General features: G+C 41.5%; 1 protein-coding gene across 1 annotated transcript in view; it reads right to left on the bottom strand.

The window, feature by feature from the left end:
• The window catches only part of LOC116686433 (adenylate cyclase type 3), a 66,948-nt gene extending 58,719 nt beyond the window's left edge, over positions 1 to 8,229 (bottom strand). The window contains exons 1-3 of the mRNA XM_032511437.1: positions 7,990 to 8,229; positions 5,962 to 7,216; positions 2,661 to 2,810 (exon numbers count right to left, since the gene is read on the bottom strand). Coding sequence (XP_032367328.1) covers positions 2,661 to 2,810; positions 5,962 to 6,636 — 825 coding nt within the window. The 5' untranslated portion in view covers positions 6,637 to 7,216; positions 7,990 to 8,229. The remainder of the gene's footprint in view (positions 1 to 2,660; positions 2,811 to 5,961; positions 7,217 to 7,989) is intronic.
• Between the last annotated feature and the right edge of the window lie 9,013 nt (positions 8,230 to 17,242).

Below are 17,242 nucleotides of genomic sequence, written 5' to 3'. Positions count from 1 at the left end.
AACATCATAAAGGACATCCCCCCGGCTGATCTGTTTGACCTGTTGCCCTCAGGAAGGCGCTACAGGTGCATCAGAGCACGGACCAACGAGATCAAGAACAGTTCTTCCCGAAGGCCATAACGACCCTGAATCAACATATGCACTGACTCCACTCCACAGCCCCCCCCCGGCCCCCGGACTGTCTTCTTCATTCCGTCCAACTGTGCAATATTATGTTATACTGTTACTGTTATAATACCTCATAGGACACTGGAATCTGTGCAATCATTTCATACAGTGCAATATTAATACATTAACTCCATTACTGTGCAATATTTATTACTTAATATAGTACTAATCATTTCATTCCATCACTGTGCAATATTATTTATTGAGTGTTAACACTACCTGCTTATTCAAGCTGATTTATATATGTATACTTGACAGTCACTACACTTATATCTTTGACTTTATATTTTTGATATTTATACTGTTATATTCTTATATTTTTTTGTGTCAACGCTGCAAAGGGATTGCTTTAATCTGTTGCACAAGTAACGTGACTGGGGGGTTATAATGACAATAAAGGCATTCTATTCTATTCTATTCTATTCTGTGTTAGATATGGTGACTCAGTGTGGGGTCCCACAGGGCTCAGTTTTAGGTCCACTTCTCTTCTCTCTCTGCTTCCGCCTGGCTCCATACTTAGCATAGCAGTGGAATAGAATGCCACGCTTCCTGACGACAGCCAGATCTATGTGGCCCTAAGAGCAACTCTCTCAGTCCACTGCTCAAGTGCCTTGATGACATAAAGGCCTGGATGGCTTCTAACTTTTTAAGTTTTCATGAAACAAAAGTAGATCCCTTGGGTCCCTTGACTCAATATGTCAAGCCAACCATTACCAATTTAGGGGTTAAAATCTAGGGGTTAATATTGACATTGACTTTCACATAGGGGGCACTTGTAATGACATTATGAACATGTTTAGAGGCTAAAAACACATTTAAAACTTGCCCTTTTTACACCTGTTGGGTTCTAACTCAAGCAGGAGGATAACACGGTGTAGCCAGCACCGATTGTTTTCATTTTCCTCTTTACTGACAGCACTCCAAACGTACAAACAACAGAGCTACGTGTTGGAATCAACCGGAATTCTCCTTTAAGTTGTTAGCACATATAACATTTTGGTTTCAAGTAATCAGTTCAGCTGCTGAACCATAAAAGTTATTTAAAACCAACCAGATTTTATTGACAAAGCACATCAAAGGATACACTTCTGTATTTACAGTATATCATCTAGTCTGGTATGTACATAGTTATTTCTTTCTAAATTATCTGTTAATGTTATGTAGGCATTGTTTTCAATAAATTGTTCGACTAGTTTATTACTGAACCCAGCCATCAAAAACCGCACCGTCACATTCTCCACCAACACAACAAGTCAATTCTCAACCTGTGGGTAACACTGGAACGCGCTAGTGTTTCTGCCAAAACCTGCTGATTAACCTTTTTTAATGCCCACCATCACCACCCCTACCTTTTTTCCCAGAGGACTATAATAATAATAATAATAATAATAATAATAATAATAATAATAATAATAGTAATAATAAAATTGCTAGTTGTTGTGGCTGGGTTGGCTCAGTGTGTACAGCAGGAACACAAATACTGAGAGGTTGTTGCATCAATGCAGAGGTCCAGAGTTCGAATCCGACCTATGACAATATTTTGCATGTCTTCCCCTTTTCTCTCCCATTTCCCTACTGTCCTATCACATAAAGGCGGAAAAGCCCAAAAAATAATCTTAAAAGAAAAAAATGTATATATATATTGCTAGTTGTTTGCACTTGTTGCTCAGTTGTTCAGCTGAAAAACAATGCATGTGGGTATTTAGTGTTGTTGATGGAGTCAGGTCCAAATGTTGACATTTTAGTGCAATGTATTTGAATTCTACGTTTTCTGTTATAAATATACATAGCAATTGCCCCTACTGGTTGAAACTATTTCAATTGAATTTTGCTATTTGTAGGAAGGTTTATAACCAGCACCAAAACGTCTGATTTTCAGCGGCCATCTCTCTCTCATCCACAGCTGCTATGATTTACACATGCGGCTGGCGCTGAAAAGAACGCCAAGGTGCATTGTTTTGACTGGAACTGAACGCTCTGCTGTGAAGCTAGCACTAAAGGGATCTCCATTTGCAGAGTCAGGCTGTACCCTGCTGATCTGGGACCGGCAGCACAGCAAGGACCCACTGCTGACGGGCGCCGAGCCCGATTAAAAATGATCTTATCTTTCAACTTTCAATGTTATCTTAATTAAAGTGGACTTTGGGGTCCCCCCAAAGGCTCATTCTGGGCAAGGAAAAACCCTGATCTGATGAGAAATGATGTATATGCTGCCAGCTTTTATCATCAGGCCCACCTACCCCCCTTCCAGCTTGTAAAAAAAAAAAAAAAAAAACACCCCCTGACTCTGCAACTACATAGAATTGGATAGGTCACATAGGGGTGAGTTGGCATGGCTTCCCCCTTCCAAACGCTGCCCATATTGATACATTTCTCACAGACGCATTTTTTGAATTTTAAGGGTAGAGGCACTTCAGACAAAACTTTGGGGTTAATTTCTCCTTAAACTCACACGTATAAACACGAGAATGTTGTATTATTTTCCTTCTGACCTGTTGCTGACTCTGCTCCTCCAGGTTGAGTTTGACTTCCAGTGACTGTCTCGCCTCCAGAAAGGCCTTCCGATGCTTCCGGTCAGCCATGTAGTATGACATGACGCCCACAGTGATGGCACAAACATAAATCACTACGTTGGCCAGCAGCTTGAAAACAAAAAAGAATGCACAAGTTAGGGCTCCATAATTCATAAACACATGCTCAATCCACATGCCGTGTATTGCCGTGGACTTTGAACACTGCACGCAAGATTTAGATTTAAAGGGTAACTACTGTTTTTTTCAACATGGAAACCGATTTTCCTATGTTTTTGCATGTATGTGACTGATGGGAACAACAACCTTTAAAATTGGTCCAGTATTAATTGTGAACGCTGTAACCGTCAGCCACAAACCAGGCTCTGAGGTTGCCTACGCTGAGGTAACATATTTTCACACATAAATTGTTAAACTATGCATTTATTTTAACCAAAACTAGAGTTGTGATGGTTGGAAAGGTCAGTCATTTAGACACAAAAAAAAGTAGATACCCCTTAATTACCTCTATATAGTCATATAGAGTTGGAAATTACATATTTCAAATTGTGCACCACTTCCTGTGTCCACTATGTGGCGCCAGAGAGCATACTATACGTCATTTGGCTGTATATCATGTTTAAACCACATCATGTAAATTTCAGGTAAATCGAATGATTTTCAGCAGGGCTTAATTCCTGTTGCCAGTAGGTGGCGCTATGACTATAACTCATTATTGACTTATACATGCTCTTAGGCCTGTTCTCTATTTAAGGGTTAAACAATTTGGGGCAGAGTGGACAATGTACACTCAAGTTCAGTGTTTCCCACACAGACTAATTTATGGCGGTGCGACACACAATCAACACTGGCAGCCACACATTGCGTTTCGTTTTATTATTATCGTTGTATTATTTGTTTTAACGCTATTTCAAACACGCATTCTTTCAGCTGCATTTCTTTTCCCAGCTCTCCTCCGTCATTCTGACACACACACACACACACACACACACACACACACACACACACACACACACACACACACACACACACACACACACACACACACACACACACACACACACACACACACACACACTCTTTTGTGAGAAGCAGAAGAGCAGCTCCTCCAATCATTCCTCATGTGCAGCAGCACTGCACACAGTGCACAGACAGGTAGAAAGGGGAGAAGTGACAGGGTGAGCTAAGCTGGCCTGGCCCTGGGAAAGCCATCCTTCTTTGGGAATTCTTTATTGATCTTTTCCCCAACTTTTGTAGAATTTATTTTTACTTCAAAAGGTAGGTTACCTAAGTAATAATTATAAGGTAAAATAAATTCCTGTATTAAATTTGTGATTATTTGGCTAACAATTTCTATTTCTTTCCATCTACCTTGTATTCAATTCAATTCAATTTTATTTATAGTATCAATTCATAACAAGAATTATCTCAAGACACTTTACAGATAGACCACACTCCGGAATTTACAAGGACCCAACAGTTCTAGTTTCCTCCAGAGCAAGCAACAGTGCGACAGTGGCGAGGAAAAACTTCCTTTTAGGCAGAAACCTCGGTCAGACCCAGGCCTTGTATACTAGGCTTTATGTAAATGATTGCGTAATGACAATCATCCCCCACCAAAAATTGCTTTCTAATCTGTGGGAAACACTGAAGAAATAAACAACTACCTGTTTTGCAGCGTTATGGTAATTTGACATCTATCCTCGCCAACACCGTGGGACACAAGTGCAAAGGTTTCGCAATTTAGCTTTACCAAGGGCTTTAGATTATACTGACCAGTTTTGAAGTCAATAGGGTTAAATCTGTAGGAGGGGTTTGTAAAGTAACCTGAAATTAGTCAAAATCTCCATAATTTATACATTCATTTTAATGCAGCTAATGTCCTGTTGGGTTTAGGGCATGGCTCCAAGAGGCTTTTATGTAAGTTTAGATATGATACAAAGGCTTACCAAATTTTTTAGGTAAGGTCTAGGTAAAACGCACTGCAGGGGCTACTTCTTTGAAATCTTGTAGGGGGCACAATTGAACCAATTTACCATCAGACCCATGTAAATCACTTCAGGCCTGGACTAACATCATGTAGTAAAGATTAGGGGTAGATCGGACAATGTCTGTTGGAGTTACAACTTGCTGTTTCATGGTAACATCGAAGTTCACAGTGCATCCATGGTGATGCCTTTACACGCAAAAAAAAAATTACAATCTGATTGAAGCATCATCAAGGTCTAGTTATAAGTGTTATAAGTTATTAGTATTATATGTTCAAATCAATTATTGACATTTTCCCCTGTTTTGTGCTGATCTGAAAATATATTCAATTCCCTAAAATTCTTTAAGAGTTCCTACATTTTTCAACTTCTAAAGAGCCCACGTGCTCCTGGGGAAAAAAAAGTTAATTTTGAGCCCTGACTATTATAGTAAGTGACTCAAGTCATTACAGAGGAATCACTATTTTAATTGAGGATTTTGTTCTGTGGATTTTTTCACTGCAATGAATGACGTCATAAAAATGACAGACATTTAAAGCTTCACTGGAAAACCTTAATAAAAATTTTGAATGTAAAAAGAACAATGTAATTGAGTGCAACAGACCTACTAAGGCAAATACCTTGTTGCATAACCCTAATTTTCTCACCACCTTTCCTGTCCTTTTATATCAAGTAAAGGCAAAATGCCTACTACGAGTTATAACACAAAACATACTTGATACTGACTTGAGTCAAACCTTTAACTCGGGTATCATATGTACATTACAATTCCCTAGCATACTTTGTAGCTCTAAATGTGAAACAGAAGCTGTAGTTGGCTTTTGGCCAACTGCATCTATGAACCTACTTTTGTGTCCTAAAGACTTATGTAAGTGAAGTACTGGCTACAAGAGATTACATACAAGTAAATGGATTTCAAGACAACCAAACCCCTGTCCATCCTAGGGTTGGGCATCAAGAACCGATTCCCACTTGGAATAATTTCAAAAATTCCAGTAGAATCATTTCTATATTGGAACTTATTGGCACAGTAAGCAGCAGTCTAGTGAGGCTTTATTTTACATTGAAAAAGCCCTGTAAAACTGCAAACACCAATGAATCAAAATTAACCTTTCCTCTTATTTGTGAAAATAGGCATGTGGCCAGTTTCAACTCCACCCCTTAACCGGAAGAACCGGAATTGAATGGAAGAATCAGAATTGGAATCAGAATCGTTAAAATCCAAACGCTGCCCAACCCTACTCCCTCCACACTACCTCCATTCCAAATCTTACCTGTCTACCAAGTGCTGCCCCCTGGATGTCCTCCTGCTGCTGCTGGGCGATAGTGACGCCCAGAACCAGGGTGTGGACCCCGCAGGATACAGTAGTGATGAGTACGATTGGTGTTAGCCTTAAAGGCAGAGTCAGAAAAAATGAGAAGCTGAAGAAAGCCTGCCAGCCCACGGTGTCACTAGCCTGGTGGAAGCGAGCATAGTTCAGACCCAGGTAGCAGAATATCTGAGCGGCTATGAGCACCCACAGGGCATAGGGCACCACCCGTCTCGAGATGCGGTCTGGCAGCAGCCCAAAGCGGCACAACAAGTAGAGGACAATATCTGCTGCCAGTCCCATTGATGCCACTAAAACAGAAGCCATCTTGTCAGTGGTGTAGACAACCGTACACATGACAATGATGTAGCTGTCGAAGAGGGCCGCGAACACAACGAGCACTAGCAGGGTTTCGTGTCTCTGCCGTCTGAAGTAGGTCTGATAGAGGTTCTCCAGAGAGTCAGGCGCAAAGGTGAGGCGCATGAACCGCGGCAGGCAGAGGCAGCATCCTGAGCTCCGAACCGTGACCTCATTTGTCCGCCCAACCGCCTGCCCGGGGTCAGAGGGCAGCGTCACCGAGCAGTCTGCTGAATACTCCGCTGAGTATTCTGGCTCGGAAAAGGCTCGGTTCCTAGGCATGGCGAGCACTCAGAGCTTCTGCTTCCTGCCTTTTCCTTTAAAAAAAAAAAAAAAAAAAAGGAAAGCCGTTTGTTGTCCTACAGGAGTAGACCAAATCCTAAGAACTCTTAGGTATACATCATCTGCTTGTTTGTCTTCTGCTGAGTAACCACATGTTTCCCTCGAGAGCCCACATGGCATGAACCACAGTTGTGTGTTGATTGTCAGGACCTGTACACTGGAGAGATATCTTCTTGCATAGCTGCATCTGTGGTCACTCCATCTAATGCTGTCTTTTCACTCAGTTAGTCCGGTGTTATATGCACAGATTGAGCACGCCTACTCTTTTTTTTTTTTTTTTTTTACGTAATCCAAAGAGTGCACACCTCTTGTTCCTCATTCAGCTTTACAAATGTGACAAATGTTTCAGCAGCTCCTATCCACCGTTGTACTCCACAGCCGTGTACCATATCAAAGCTGTTGAATTTATTAACATTGGATCAAATAAGGAGATGTTTGTACGACTCCCTCGGTCTCCATCATTTCTCTGGACTGGACAGCTTTTTGCATTTTGGCCTTCCTTAGTCCCTCCTCACATGGCCTGAATAAAGAGGGACACATGGGGAAAAAATTCACCAATGACTTAATATCTCAACACACAGAGGCATTTGTTTTGCATTCACCCAAACCTGATGATCAGGGTAGGTGCAGTACGTTCTCTAATTCCCGCACCTGGCAGACTGGCCGCTGTCTACTATGCGGCGACAAAGTCACGTCAACATCCACGTCTAAATCTAGCTTTTTATTACAGGGTTTCTATTCCCGGCAGGGGACTGGCAGCTGGCAGAATTAAATCATTTCAAGCTGAACATTTGAAATTGGTATGCCACATGTATGCCGAATTGAAAAATGACTCGTGGAATCGGCAGCAGGGTGTCTACATCCAGGATACAAGCTCTCTGCTGTGGGCCTACCTAGCTACATGTTGCGCTCTGTCTAATACACACGTTATGAAAACGCATTCAAAACACTGGAAGCTCCAGCTGTGCAAAGACACGTACGCTGTCACAATAACCACGAATGTCAAAGCTGTAAGTAGTCTGAAGCGCTTAGGTAATACAAGACCAATGTCACTGACTTAGTCATCCAACAAACCTGTTTAAATGGTTGCTTTAGCTTCTCGAAGCTTAACTATATTTGACTGATGGTTAACTGAACCTCTTTAGCCAAACGTACTGTCTAGTTACAACGCCTCGTGTGTAATTTCCATTCACGTGCTGACGTTATGCAGTAAACTCATAATGTGCCCCTGTTCTTCGAGATGCTCTGAAAATCATACACATTATAGATAACGTTCCTGATGCGTCCGCTTACCGGGTGTAAAGCCTCATTTCGTGTCCTTAGAGTGCTAGCGCTATTCACAGGCAGATGCGGGGGCCGTAGTCTGCCGTAATACAGCCGCCGACTAAATTAAATCTCGTTCTAGATATGTATATATTTAAAAAAAAAAAGCTCATGGAAAGTAGCTTCGACGAGTACACTTCATGATACACTAACGTTAACCCCCGCTTCAGCTCGGGTGTTTTCCGAAAAAAAAAAATCATTTCACCATCCATCTACACACATTAAAAAAAAAATTTCCGGTCATTTTCAAAATAATAGCCTACTTTTTTGTGAAAATGCACTTTCAACCTTTTTTGGAGTAACGGTAAAATAAAGGGTTTAAATATTAAAAATTTAACTGAAGATTAAATTAATTTGTAAGTGAATATGTAAATATGAATCACCGTTTGTTGCAAAATGCTATTTTTTACATAATATAGCAAGATGGATACTGTAGGCCAGTTATATGTGTGATAAACACACAGTGACCCAATCGGTTTTCATCCCAAACATTTTTAAACAAATACTTTCTGAAAATCTTAAATCGTGCTTTCACTGCAGAACCTGAATGAAATATTATGGCGTGCTGTTATAAAATCACATTCATAATTCATATCATTTGCCACATGTATGACAACCTAGAAATGTTCTATGTGAAAATGTATTTTAACTTGCAAGACACTGAACCCTGAATTGCTCCCAATTCTGCGCCATCAGTGTGTGTGAATGTGTGTAAATGTTTATCTGATGAGCAGATGGCACCTGATGTGAAAGCCTCGGCCACAGTGTGTGGATGTGTGTGAATGGTTCCTGTACTACTTAAAAGCATTTTAATTGATGTTAAGACTAGAACACTATATAAATACTATCCATTTAACACCATTGAGCATAAACCTTTATTCTTGATCTTGGAAATGACAATACAATTAAAGAAAACTTCTCAAGGTATGCTTAGTAGCCTTTGCAGAGCATTCAACCTAATTTCATGGCCTTCAGCAGTGGATGGAGTTTGCTCCGTTGATAAGTAGACGGTGTGATGACAAATAAGTAAACTCCATTAATGAACCCCTTGAGGTAAAATTGAAAATTATGGCCATAGCTAGTAAGGGTACCTTGAGTTAAAAGTTAGGTTTTTATGTCATCTTAGCAAAGTCTATGTAAGATACCATTGAGTATGCTTCATGAGCTTCAGCTTTATTAATAGTCTGTATGAAGTCTGTTTCATATTCTTTCAATGACAAATTATGATCACTGTAAAGCCAAAGTTAATGCGCAAAATTGTTACTTGACAAAAAGCCGTGAAAAGATCAAAATCTCAAACACCAAATCGTGCTTCAGCAGACAGCAAATTTAACATCTTATTAAAATCTGATTTAACAAATAGTTTTTTTCATATTCTTTAGTCCGCTAACTGTCATGCTTTTATTTTGAAGGTATATGTTTAAACCCTGTATTGACTCTGGCATTGACTGGCTAACTTGATTTGGCCACCTCTGGCCACATTTTCTCCACATGTATCCCCGCCCCCTTAAATCATCACCGCCTTTTTAACTGCCATCCTCCCAGAGATTCAGGACAAGAAACGTTTGGGAGCAAAATGCTCAGACTACAGTATGGGTCTGAGTAGGAAAGTTAATTATTAATAATATATGCATATGTTATGTGCTCCCCGCCCTTTGTTTTTTTCTCTCTCTCCCGTTTCGGTTCTCAGGTGTTCCTGATTGTCTGGAGGGTGGCCCCGCCCCCTGAATACTAGATGCTTTTGTTATTCATTGCTTTGAGGATGGAGGTCTGGTAGTGTAGTTTTCACGGCTTTGTTTTTTTAGTTTTTAGGCCTACTTATAGTTTTGGGGGGAAGTTCTGGGTCCGACGGCCCCTGATGGGTTGAGCCAGGCTTCTTCCCTTCTTTTGTTCTTTTTGGCCAGACAAAAAGCCATACTCCCATAGTTTTGGGTTAATACCCCTAAGTTGTAAATAAACTTTGCATTACTTAATTCCTCCTCATTGGGCCTAAATTGTGTTGGTTTGTGGTGGCTGTAACATATTTTGGGATTTACCCCTGTCCGATTGAGGGGTGGATTTTCTTTTGGGGAACGAGTCGGCCGGTGGTAAGTTGAAGTGACCGCTGTTCCTATGGTGACTGATCATCCAGATATATTGGCCCGGAGGTACCCTGAGCCACGTCTAAGCGTCAGACTGTGGGTGGTGGTGTTGGTCTGTCTGATATTGGGGGGTTGTTCCGCCTCCTCGTGACAGCCTAGACTCTGCTGAGGCGGGGCACGGTAGTGTAAACGTTGGTAGGGGGTCCAGTGAGTGACTGATCCTGAGTTATCAGCCCATTTTGTAAATGCTGTGTCGGCAGGAGAGCATCTGTCTGTGTTTTGGGGGTACTTTGTTAAACACGGGGTGCTCATGCGTAAATGGACGCTTAGCATATGGCTGTAGGATGACTGGGGTGTGATAAAAAAGGTTGTTGTCCCGTTAAAGTATAAAGAAAAAAAAAAGATGTGGTGCAGTACTGTAGGTTGTGTCATGTGTCAGGTTGCTGGTAAACCAAATCCGACTGTTCCCCTGGCACCATTGTATCCAATTCCAGCTGTGGGCGAACCTTTTGAACGGGTTATTGTTGACTGTGTTGGCCCTTTTCCACATAGCAAGTCCAGTTATAGATTTTCGCTGACTGTCGTGTGTGCGACAACCCATTTTCCTGAAGCAAAACCCCTGTGTAACAAGTTTTCCTCCGTGTTTGGGTTGCCTAAGGTTATTCAAACTGACCAAGGGTCAAACTTTTGTCCTGGATTTTTGCTCAGGTTCTCAAGCAGTTTGAAATAAGTCACGTTCATTGGAATGCATACCATCCTGAGTCGCAGGGCGCACTGGAACAATTCTATCAGACACTTAAATCCATGCTATGCACATACTGCTTGGACTTTGAAAAAGACTGGGATGAAGGAGTCCATTTTATGTTGTTTGCAGTGAGAGAGGTGGTACAGGAATCTTTAGGGTTTAGTCCTTCTAACCTGGGTTTTGCTCAGACTGTGCGTGGTCCACTGAAGCTGTTAAAAGAGAAATGGCTGAGTGAGGCTAAAACCTACAATTTGTTGTAATATGTGTACGGTTTTTGGTTTAAACTGCACCATGCTTGTGAGTTAGCAAAACATAAGCTATGTGTTGCTCAACGTAAGATGAAGCGCAGGTATGATGTCAAAGCTGAAAGCAGGGTTTTTGCCCCGGGTGATTACCAATCCCTGGTTCCAGTCTGCAAGCTCGCTTTAGTGGCCCCTATTTTGTCCAGAAGAAAGTTAGAGACCGTAATTACCTCATTGCTACTCCAGACCGGAGTTGTAGGAATAGGTTGTTTCACATTAACATGTTGAAACTGTACCATGAGCGTGAGGCTGGGCCTGGCCCAGACAGTGTGACATCTACTCCGGCAGTCATTAGTGTTGGTCCCTCGGCTCAGTTGTCCAGAGTTAATCTGGTTAAATCTGTCCATGTGAATGTGTGTGTGGGCGCTGTCCAGTGCTGAAAATGTTGACCCTGCTGTACTTTCCGTAGCTCTGACCCCCGAGGAGGATGAGGAGGATGTTGTTCTGTCTACAGCAGTGGTACAAGGCAGGTTACCGAACTCTGATTGTGTCACGTAGGCCATTGTTTTGGGACATACCTTCATGTACGACTATCCTGCAACACGACATTGATGTAGGTGAATCAGCACCAATTAAGCAACATGCATATCATGTTAATCCTGATAAGCGGTGACATTTTAAGAGAGAGGTTGAGTACATGCTTGACCATGGTATTGCAGAGGAAGTGTTTGGACATCTTAGTATAGCGAACCTGACGCTCAACCTGGCAAAGTGTGATTTTGGTCAAGCATCTGTGGTCAATCTGGGAAAATCGTGGGCAGAGGTGAAGTGCGTCCAGTCCAGTCCAGTCCAAGGTGGAGTATGTCGGGTCGTCTGATGTTCCTGTCATTGTTTTTAAGCCTTTAATGTTGACGTTAAACACATCCATGGCATGCATAATGTTGTGGCCGATGCATTGTCGCGTCTCTAATCATGTTGTATTGTTGGTGAAATAGATTTAGTAAATTCTGGGTCTGACTGCCCCTGATGGGTTGACCGTGGCTTCTTCCCTTCTTTTGTTCTTTCTGACCAGACTTCCAGATTCCCATAGTTTGGGGTTAATTATCCTTAGTTGTATATAAACTTTGCATTACTTAATTTATCCTCATTGGGCCTAATTTGTGTTTGTTTGTGGTGGCTGTAACACATACCATCTTCTTGATTACATCGAGGTGGGGAACAAATGACTCATCCAAGGTCTCTCCTTGAACCACTGCTGCTGTGTTGAGATCCTATCCAAGATTGGAGCATACTGATTAGGTTTGGAGTTTACTAGTTTAGCCACAGTCTGGTCAAACTGTGAATCCCTCTCAGAAGAAAGAAGCCTCTCTGCTGGGTCCATGTTTGGTCAGATTATTCTGTTAGAGGAATCAGAGAATGTCAGACCCAAATGCAGAGGATTGAAAGCATGTATTTTGCATGAATCTCAGCCAGAAACTACAAGATTGTGAGGCCAACAGCTCGTTTTGGATAAAATAGCTTGGATATTCTAATTCCTTGGATTGTTGGGGATGTAGGAAAAAAAGGTTTTTGGCAATCTTTCACCGCTGTGAATGAAGACACAAGGAAAAAGGTATGGATGCACGCTCAATTTTAGACACTAGCGGCGCAGTATCTTTCTGTATTTCTTTATTTTCTTTAACTTCGTAATAGGATTTTAACTGCTATAAATCATCTTATGCATCACGTGTGGGCTTAATCGAATCATGAGACTCTAAGCTTTCAAATGGTGTGCTGCATCAGCGTGTTTATGAAAATGTAATGTTTGCAATTCATGAAACTGTTTATGAGTGGATAAAACAGGGACTCCACAGCAACGGAGAAGTCACGTCCCCCAAATGTCTGTGGGATGCCACGCACCGCTCTGCAGGGGTACTCTACCGTGATATGGGCCCCATCACAGGCGCTGTTAGGAAGTCATCTAAGTGTAGCCCTTTGGAAATTAGGCTATAATCTCAGTTGATGCATAACTAAATTCAGTTTCTAGAGACAATAAATAGTTAATAAATTACAAATATATGGTACTAAAAGTTAAAAGGTTAAACTGTTTTTTCATTCCACAGTAATGCACTTAAAATCCCTGTATTCATGATGTAAGGGTTCTGTGGATAGAGAGAATGTCCATGTATTTATTTTCTTATACATACTGTTTAAGTGTTATGTCTCTTGTTATATGGAATGAACATCAGTTGCTCATTGTTTTGTCATATGCTGTATTTTTTGATCTCTGTCTGTCAGATGCACAGAACAGTGTCCGTGACAACTTCTATAGCCTATATGTGTAAATGCTGATTCAGCAGCATTCATAGTATTGTTATTCAATATTTTTTTGTGTGAATGCTGTTTCAGCAGCATTCCAACTATTTAGTGGGAATGCTGATACATATGAGTGGAGTTGAGAAAAGGGTAGTGGGTGGGGAAAAAGGAAAAAAAAAACAGACAGGTGAAGGTGTGTCTGGGGAACAGGTGAGATCAGGGACACGGAGGAGGGACAGTCAGGGGAGACAGGTGAGATCAGGGACACGGAGGAGGGACAGTCAGGGGAGACGGGAGATCAGGGACATGTAGGAGGGACAGTCAGGGGATACGGGGATCAGGACTGTAGGAGGGCAGTCAGGGAGACAGGTGAGATCAGGGACACGGAGGAGGGACAGTCAGGGGAGACGGGAGATCAGGGACATGTAGGAAGGACAGTCAGGGAAGACGGGAGATCAGGGACACGTAGAAGGGACAGTCAGGGGAGACGGGAGATCAGGACATGTAGGAGGACATCAGGGGAGACAGGAGATCAGGGTGTAGGAGGACAGTCAGGGGAGACGGGAATCGGGACATGTAGGAGGGACAGTCAGGGGAACGGGAGATCAGGGACATGTAGGAGGGACAGTCAGGGGAGACGGGAGATCAGGGACATGTAGGAGGGACAGTCAGGGGAGACGGGAGATCAGGGACATGTAGGAGGGACAGTCAGGGTAGACGGGAGATCAGGGACACGCAGGAGGACAGTCAGGGGTTTAACTGTCTGAGGGACAGGGCTGTTAAGATTACACGTTAGTCCATATTTTTTGACAATTACATTTGTGTGTGAATTCATACGGTAATTAAAAAACCTTAAAATTGTATAATAAATAAGTTTAAAAAGGGATGTTTGATTTAAAATTGTACTAAAATATTTTACATTAAAAATAATTGTTTTTTACATTTTGTTCTTTATTACAAATGCTATTTTTTATGTTGAAGTCAAAGGTCAAATGACCGGAGTTTAGTGAAAGCCACACCTGTTGCATTGTGGGTAAAAAGGGTATACAGAGAGAGCCAACGTGGCTGCAGAGAAAAAATGTATGGGCTCAAACTAAGATTTTGCACAGTCCAAGAAGCGCACATGGTAATTGTGCTTTTGTGTTTCAACCTTGTTACATTTGTTTAATATTTGTTGTAATTTCTTTGTATTTAATGCACTTTCTGTACTGTTGTGACGCTAACATTGTGGGGCCCGTCTAGTTAAGGAAACATGTTTGAGAGACTGTAAAATTGCTGAAAGTATATTTGACTCATTGTATTTCATGTGTTTATTTTCTTTGTAGTTTTTACGGTGTCTTACGATGGAAATGTGGAAGCAAATGTTAAAAGGACATCTGTATGATGCGTGGCCGTATTCAATTGGACCAGTGTAATTACAAGGGGAGACAGGGGAGATCAGGGACATGCAAGGGGGACAGTCATGGGAGACGGGAGATCAGGGACACGCAGGAGGGACAGTCAGGGGAGACAGGGGAGGTGCAGAATGATGAGGTTAATGCACAGGTAAATGAAAGAGATGAACAAAGTGTAAAATGGAGTGAACAGGTGGAGGAGGTAGTGATGGAGGAAGAAGAGGCAGCAGTTAAATCTAATATCGCTGCTTAACGCAGAAGGAAGGCAGACACCTCCCAGTGAAGCAAAAACATGCAGAGTGAATGAGGGGATGGTGAGGAAGGTATCTGAGGTACAGATGACAGTGAGAGTAAAGAATGTGTGTCAGATGAAAGCGAAGTCCCAAACCTCAGTGACAGTCTACAAAGAAAGCTCCATGCTGCTGAAAAAAATGAAAGTTAAAAAGAGAAAAAAACAGCATGGGATAAAAATAGAGGATTTCTTTCCAGACTTGGCTCTGTTCTGCTCCTCAGTCAAATTCCACAGAAGCCAAACAGAGCAGGCTGAATTTACAGCCCAAGGGGGTTTTAGACTGAAGAAACTTGTGCTTGAAGCAAAAAAACAAACTGATGTTGATGATGGAATATCCAATGTGTATTTTGATTAATTTATTGGTTTTTATTTTTGCTTTTAATGACTCACTTAATATGGATGTTTTTAAAGTAGAGAGTTTAAATGTTAATGGAGCCAGAGATGTAAATAAAAAGGCAAGTATTTCTGAAATTTTAAGAATGAAACACACTGATTTTTACAGATGCAAACGCTGACAGCAGCTGATTGGAGGAGAGAGTAGGAGGGGGTGCTGAGAAATAAGAGCTCAACCACTGAGTGGGTGGGCATCCTCTTTTCAAGGAGTTTTTCACCAGTTTCTAGTGAGGTAGAGCAGGTGGTGGAGGGCAGACTGATGGTGGTGAAAGCAAAATTGGAGCACTTTAATACCGTTTTTTTTTATGTGTCTACTACAAGACCTTTTATAGAGTGTTTTATTAGTTTTTCTTTTACAGGTTTTAAACAGTACTTTAAGTGCAGTTAATATTGAAGATTTTTTCTTTTTAGGAGGGGATTTTAATTGTACGAAAAATAATTGTTTTGACAAGAATCACTCAGAAACTCACAGTGCATCGCAGAGAGAACTGAGGCCCTCGCTGGAAACACACAACTTAATGGATGTGTGGAAGAGGACGAATAGTGATAAAAGACAGTACACTTGGGCTCACACTAGAGGGAATATAATATCGCTGGCTAGGTTGGATTGTTTCTATTATTTTTAACATTTTAACATTTTTCAAAAGTGTAAGATGGTTCCTGTGGGTTTTACTGATCACTCCCTGGTTATGTGCAATGGATGCACCGTCTAAGTTTTTTTTTTGGTCTTGAGAAGCAAAGCAGAGGTATTCATGCTCTGCTTCTGGACGAGAACTCAGGGAGTCGAATGAGATAATGAGGCATGCAATGTGTTTCTACTCAGAGCTTTACAGCAGTGAGTGCAACTGTTAGAATCCTTCTGTAAAGGGTTGCCCAAAGTCGCAGAAGGTTGTGTTTGAAGAACCACTGGCATAGCAGGAACTGTTCACATCCCTGCAGAGTATGGAGTGGGGCAGGGCTCTCTGACTGAGAGATGTGATGGAGATGGTAATCCATGAAGACCAGACCTTCTGTGTGCTTGGTAGGTCCATCCTGGACAATATGTCCTTAATTAGAGATATTTTGGACGCCACTAGTTCTTTGGGTATTGAAACTGGTCTTATTTCATTGGACCAGGAAAAGGCGGAGCACCTTTTATCTCGGGAAAACTGTGGAGAGTTTTGGCCTCAGCCTGTGTCCTATAACTATGATCAAGGTTTTCTGCCATGACATTTAGAGTTTGTTTAAAATGAGTGGTGGTTTTAATTTGCATAGGGCTGTCCTTTTTCAGGCATGTTGGACTCACTTCTATAGAGCCCATGTTATGTAAGGTCACGGCTAGCATTGGAGGGTTGTCTTTAAAGGGTTTAAACAAAAGACATATCTTGTCAGTTTATGCAGGCGATATCAGTGTAAAAATAAGAAATTAGAAAATATTGTCAAGGATTTTGTAATAATATCAGCCGCAAAGGTCAATTGGGGAAAAAAGCGAAGCAAGCAGCCAGCAGTTGGGAGTTGGAGGAGGGGTTTGCCCAGTCCTCCAGGAGGATTGGTGTGGAAAAAAGATGGTCTTTAAAATCTTGGTATGTAGTTGGCTCTATGGTCAACAAGAATTAGGAGGGGGTAGTTGAGAAGGTAGAAGGATATGAAGGTAAATATGGTGCATGTGATGTGAGCACTTGTAGAATATGATTTGAGAATTGTAGAAAAAAAATCTTTACTTGTATTTTTATTTATTTTTCCCCTTCAGTCACTTTTCCAGTACAACCCCAACTCAGTGATTACAACCTCTCGAATCTGTC

The sequence above is a fragment of the Etheostoma spectabile genome, unplaced genomic scaffold, assembly GCF_008692095.1.
Source record: "Etheostoma spectabile isolate EspeVRDwgs_2016 unplaced genomic scaffold, UIUC_Espe_1.0 scaffold376, whole genome shotgun sequence".
Lineage (NCBI taxonomy): Eukaryota > Metazoa > Chordata > Actinopteri > Perciformes > Percidae > Etheostoma > Etheostoma spectabile.
This window is presented reverse-complemented; position numbering and strand designations above follow the sequence as displayed.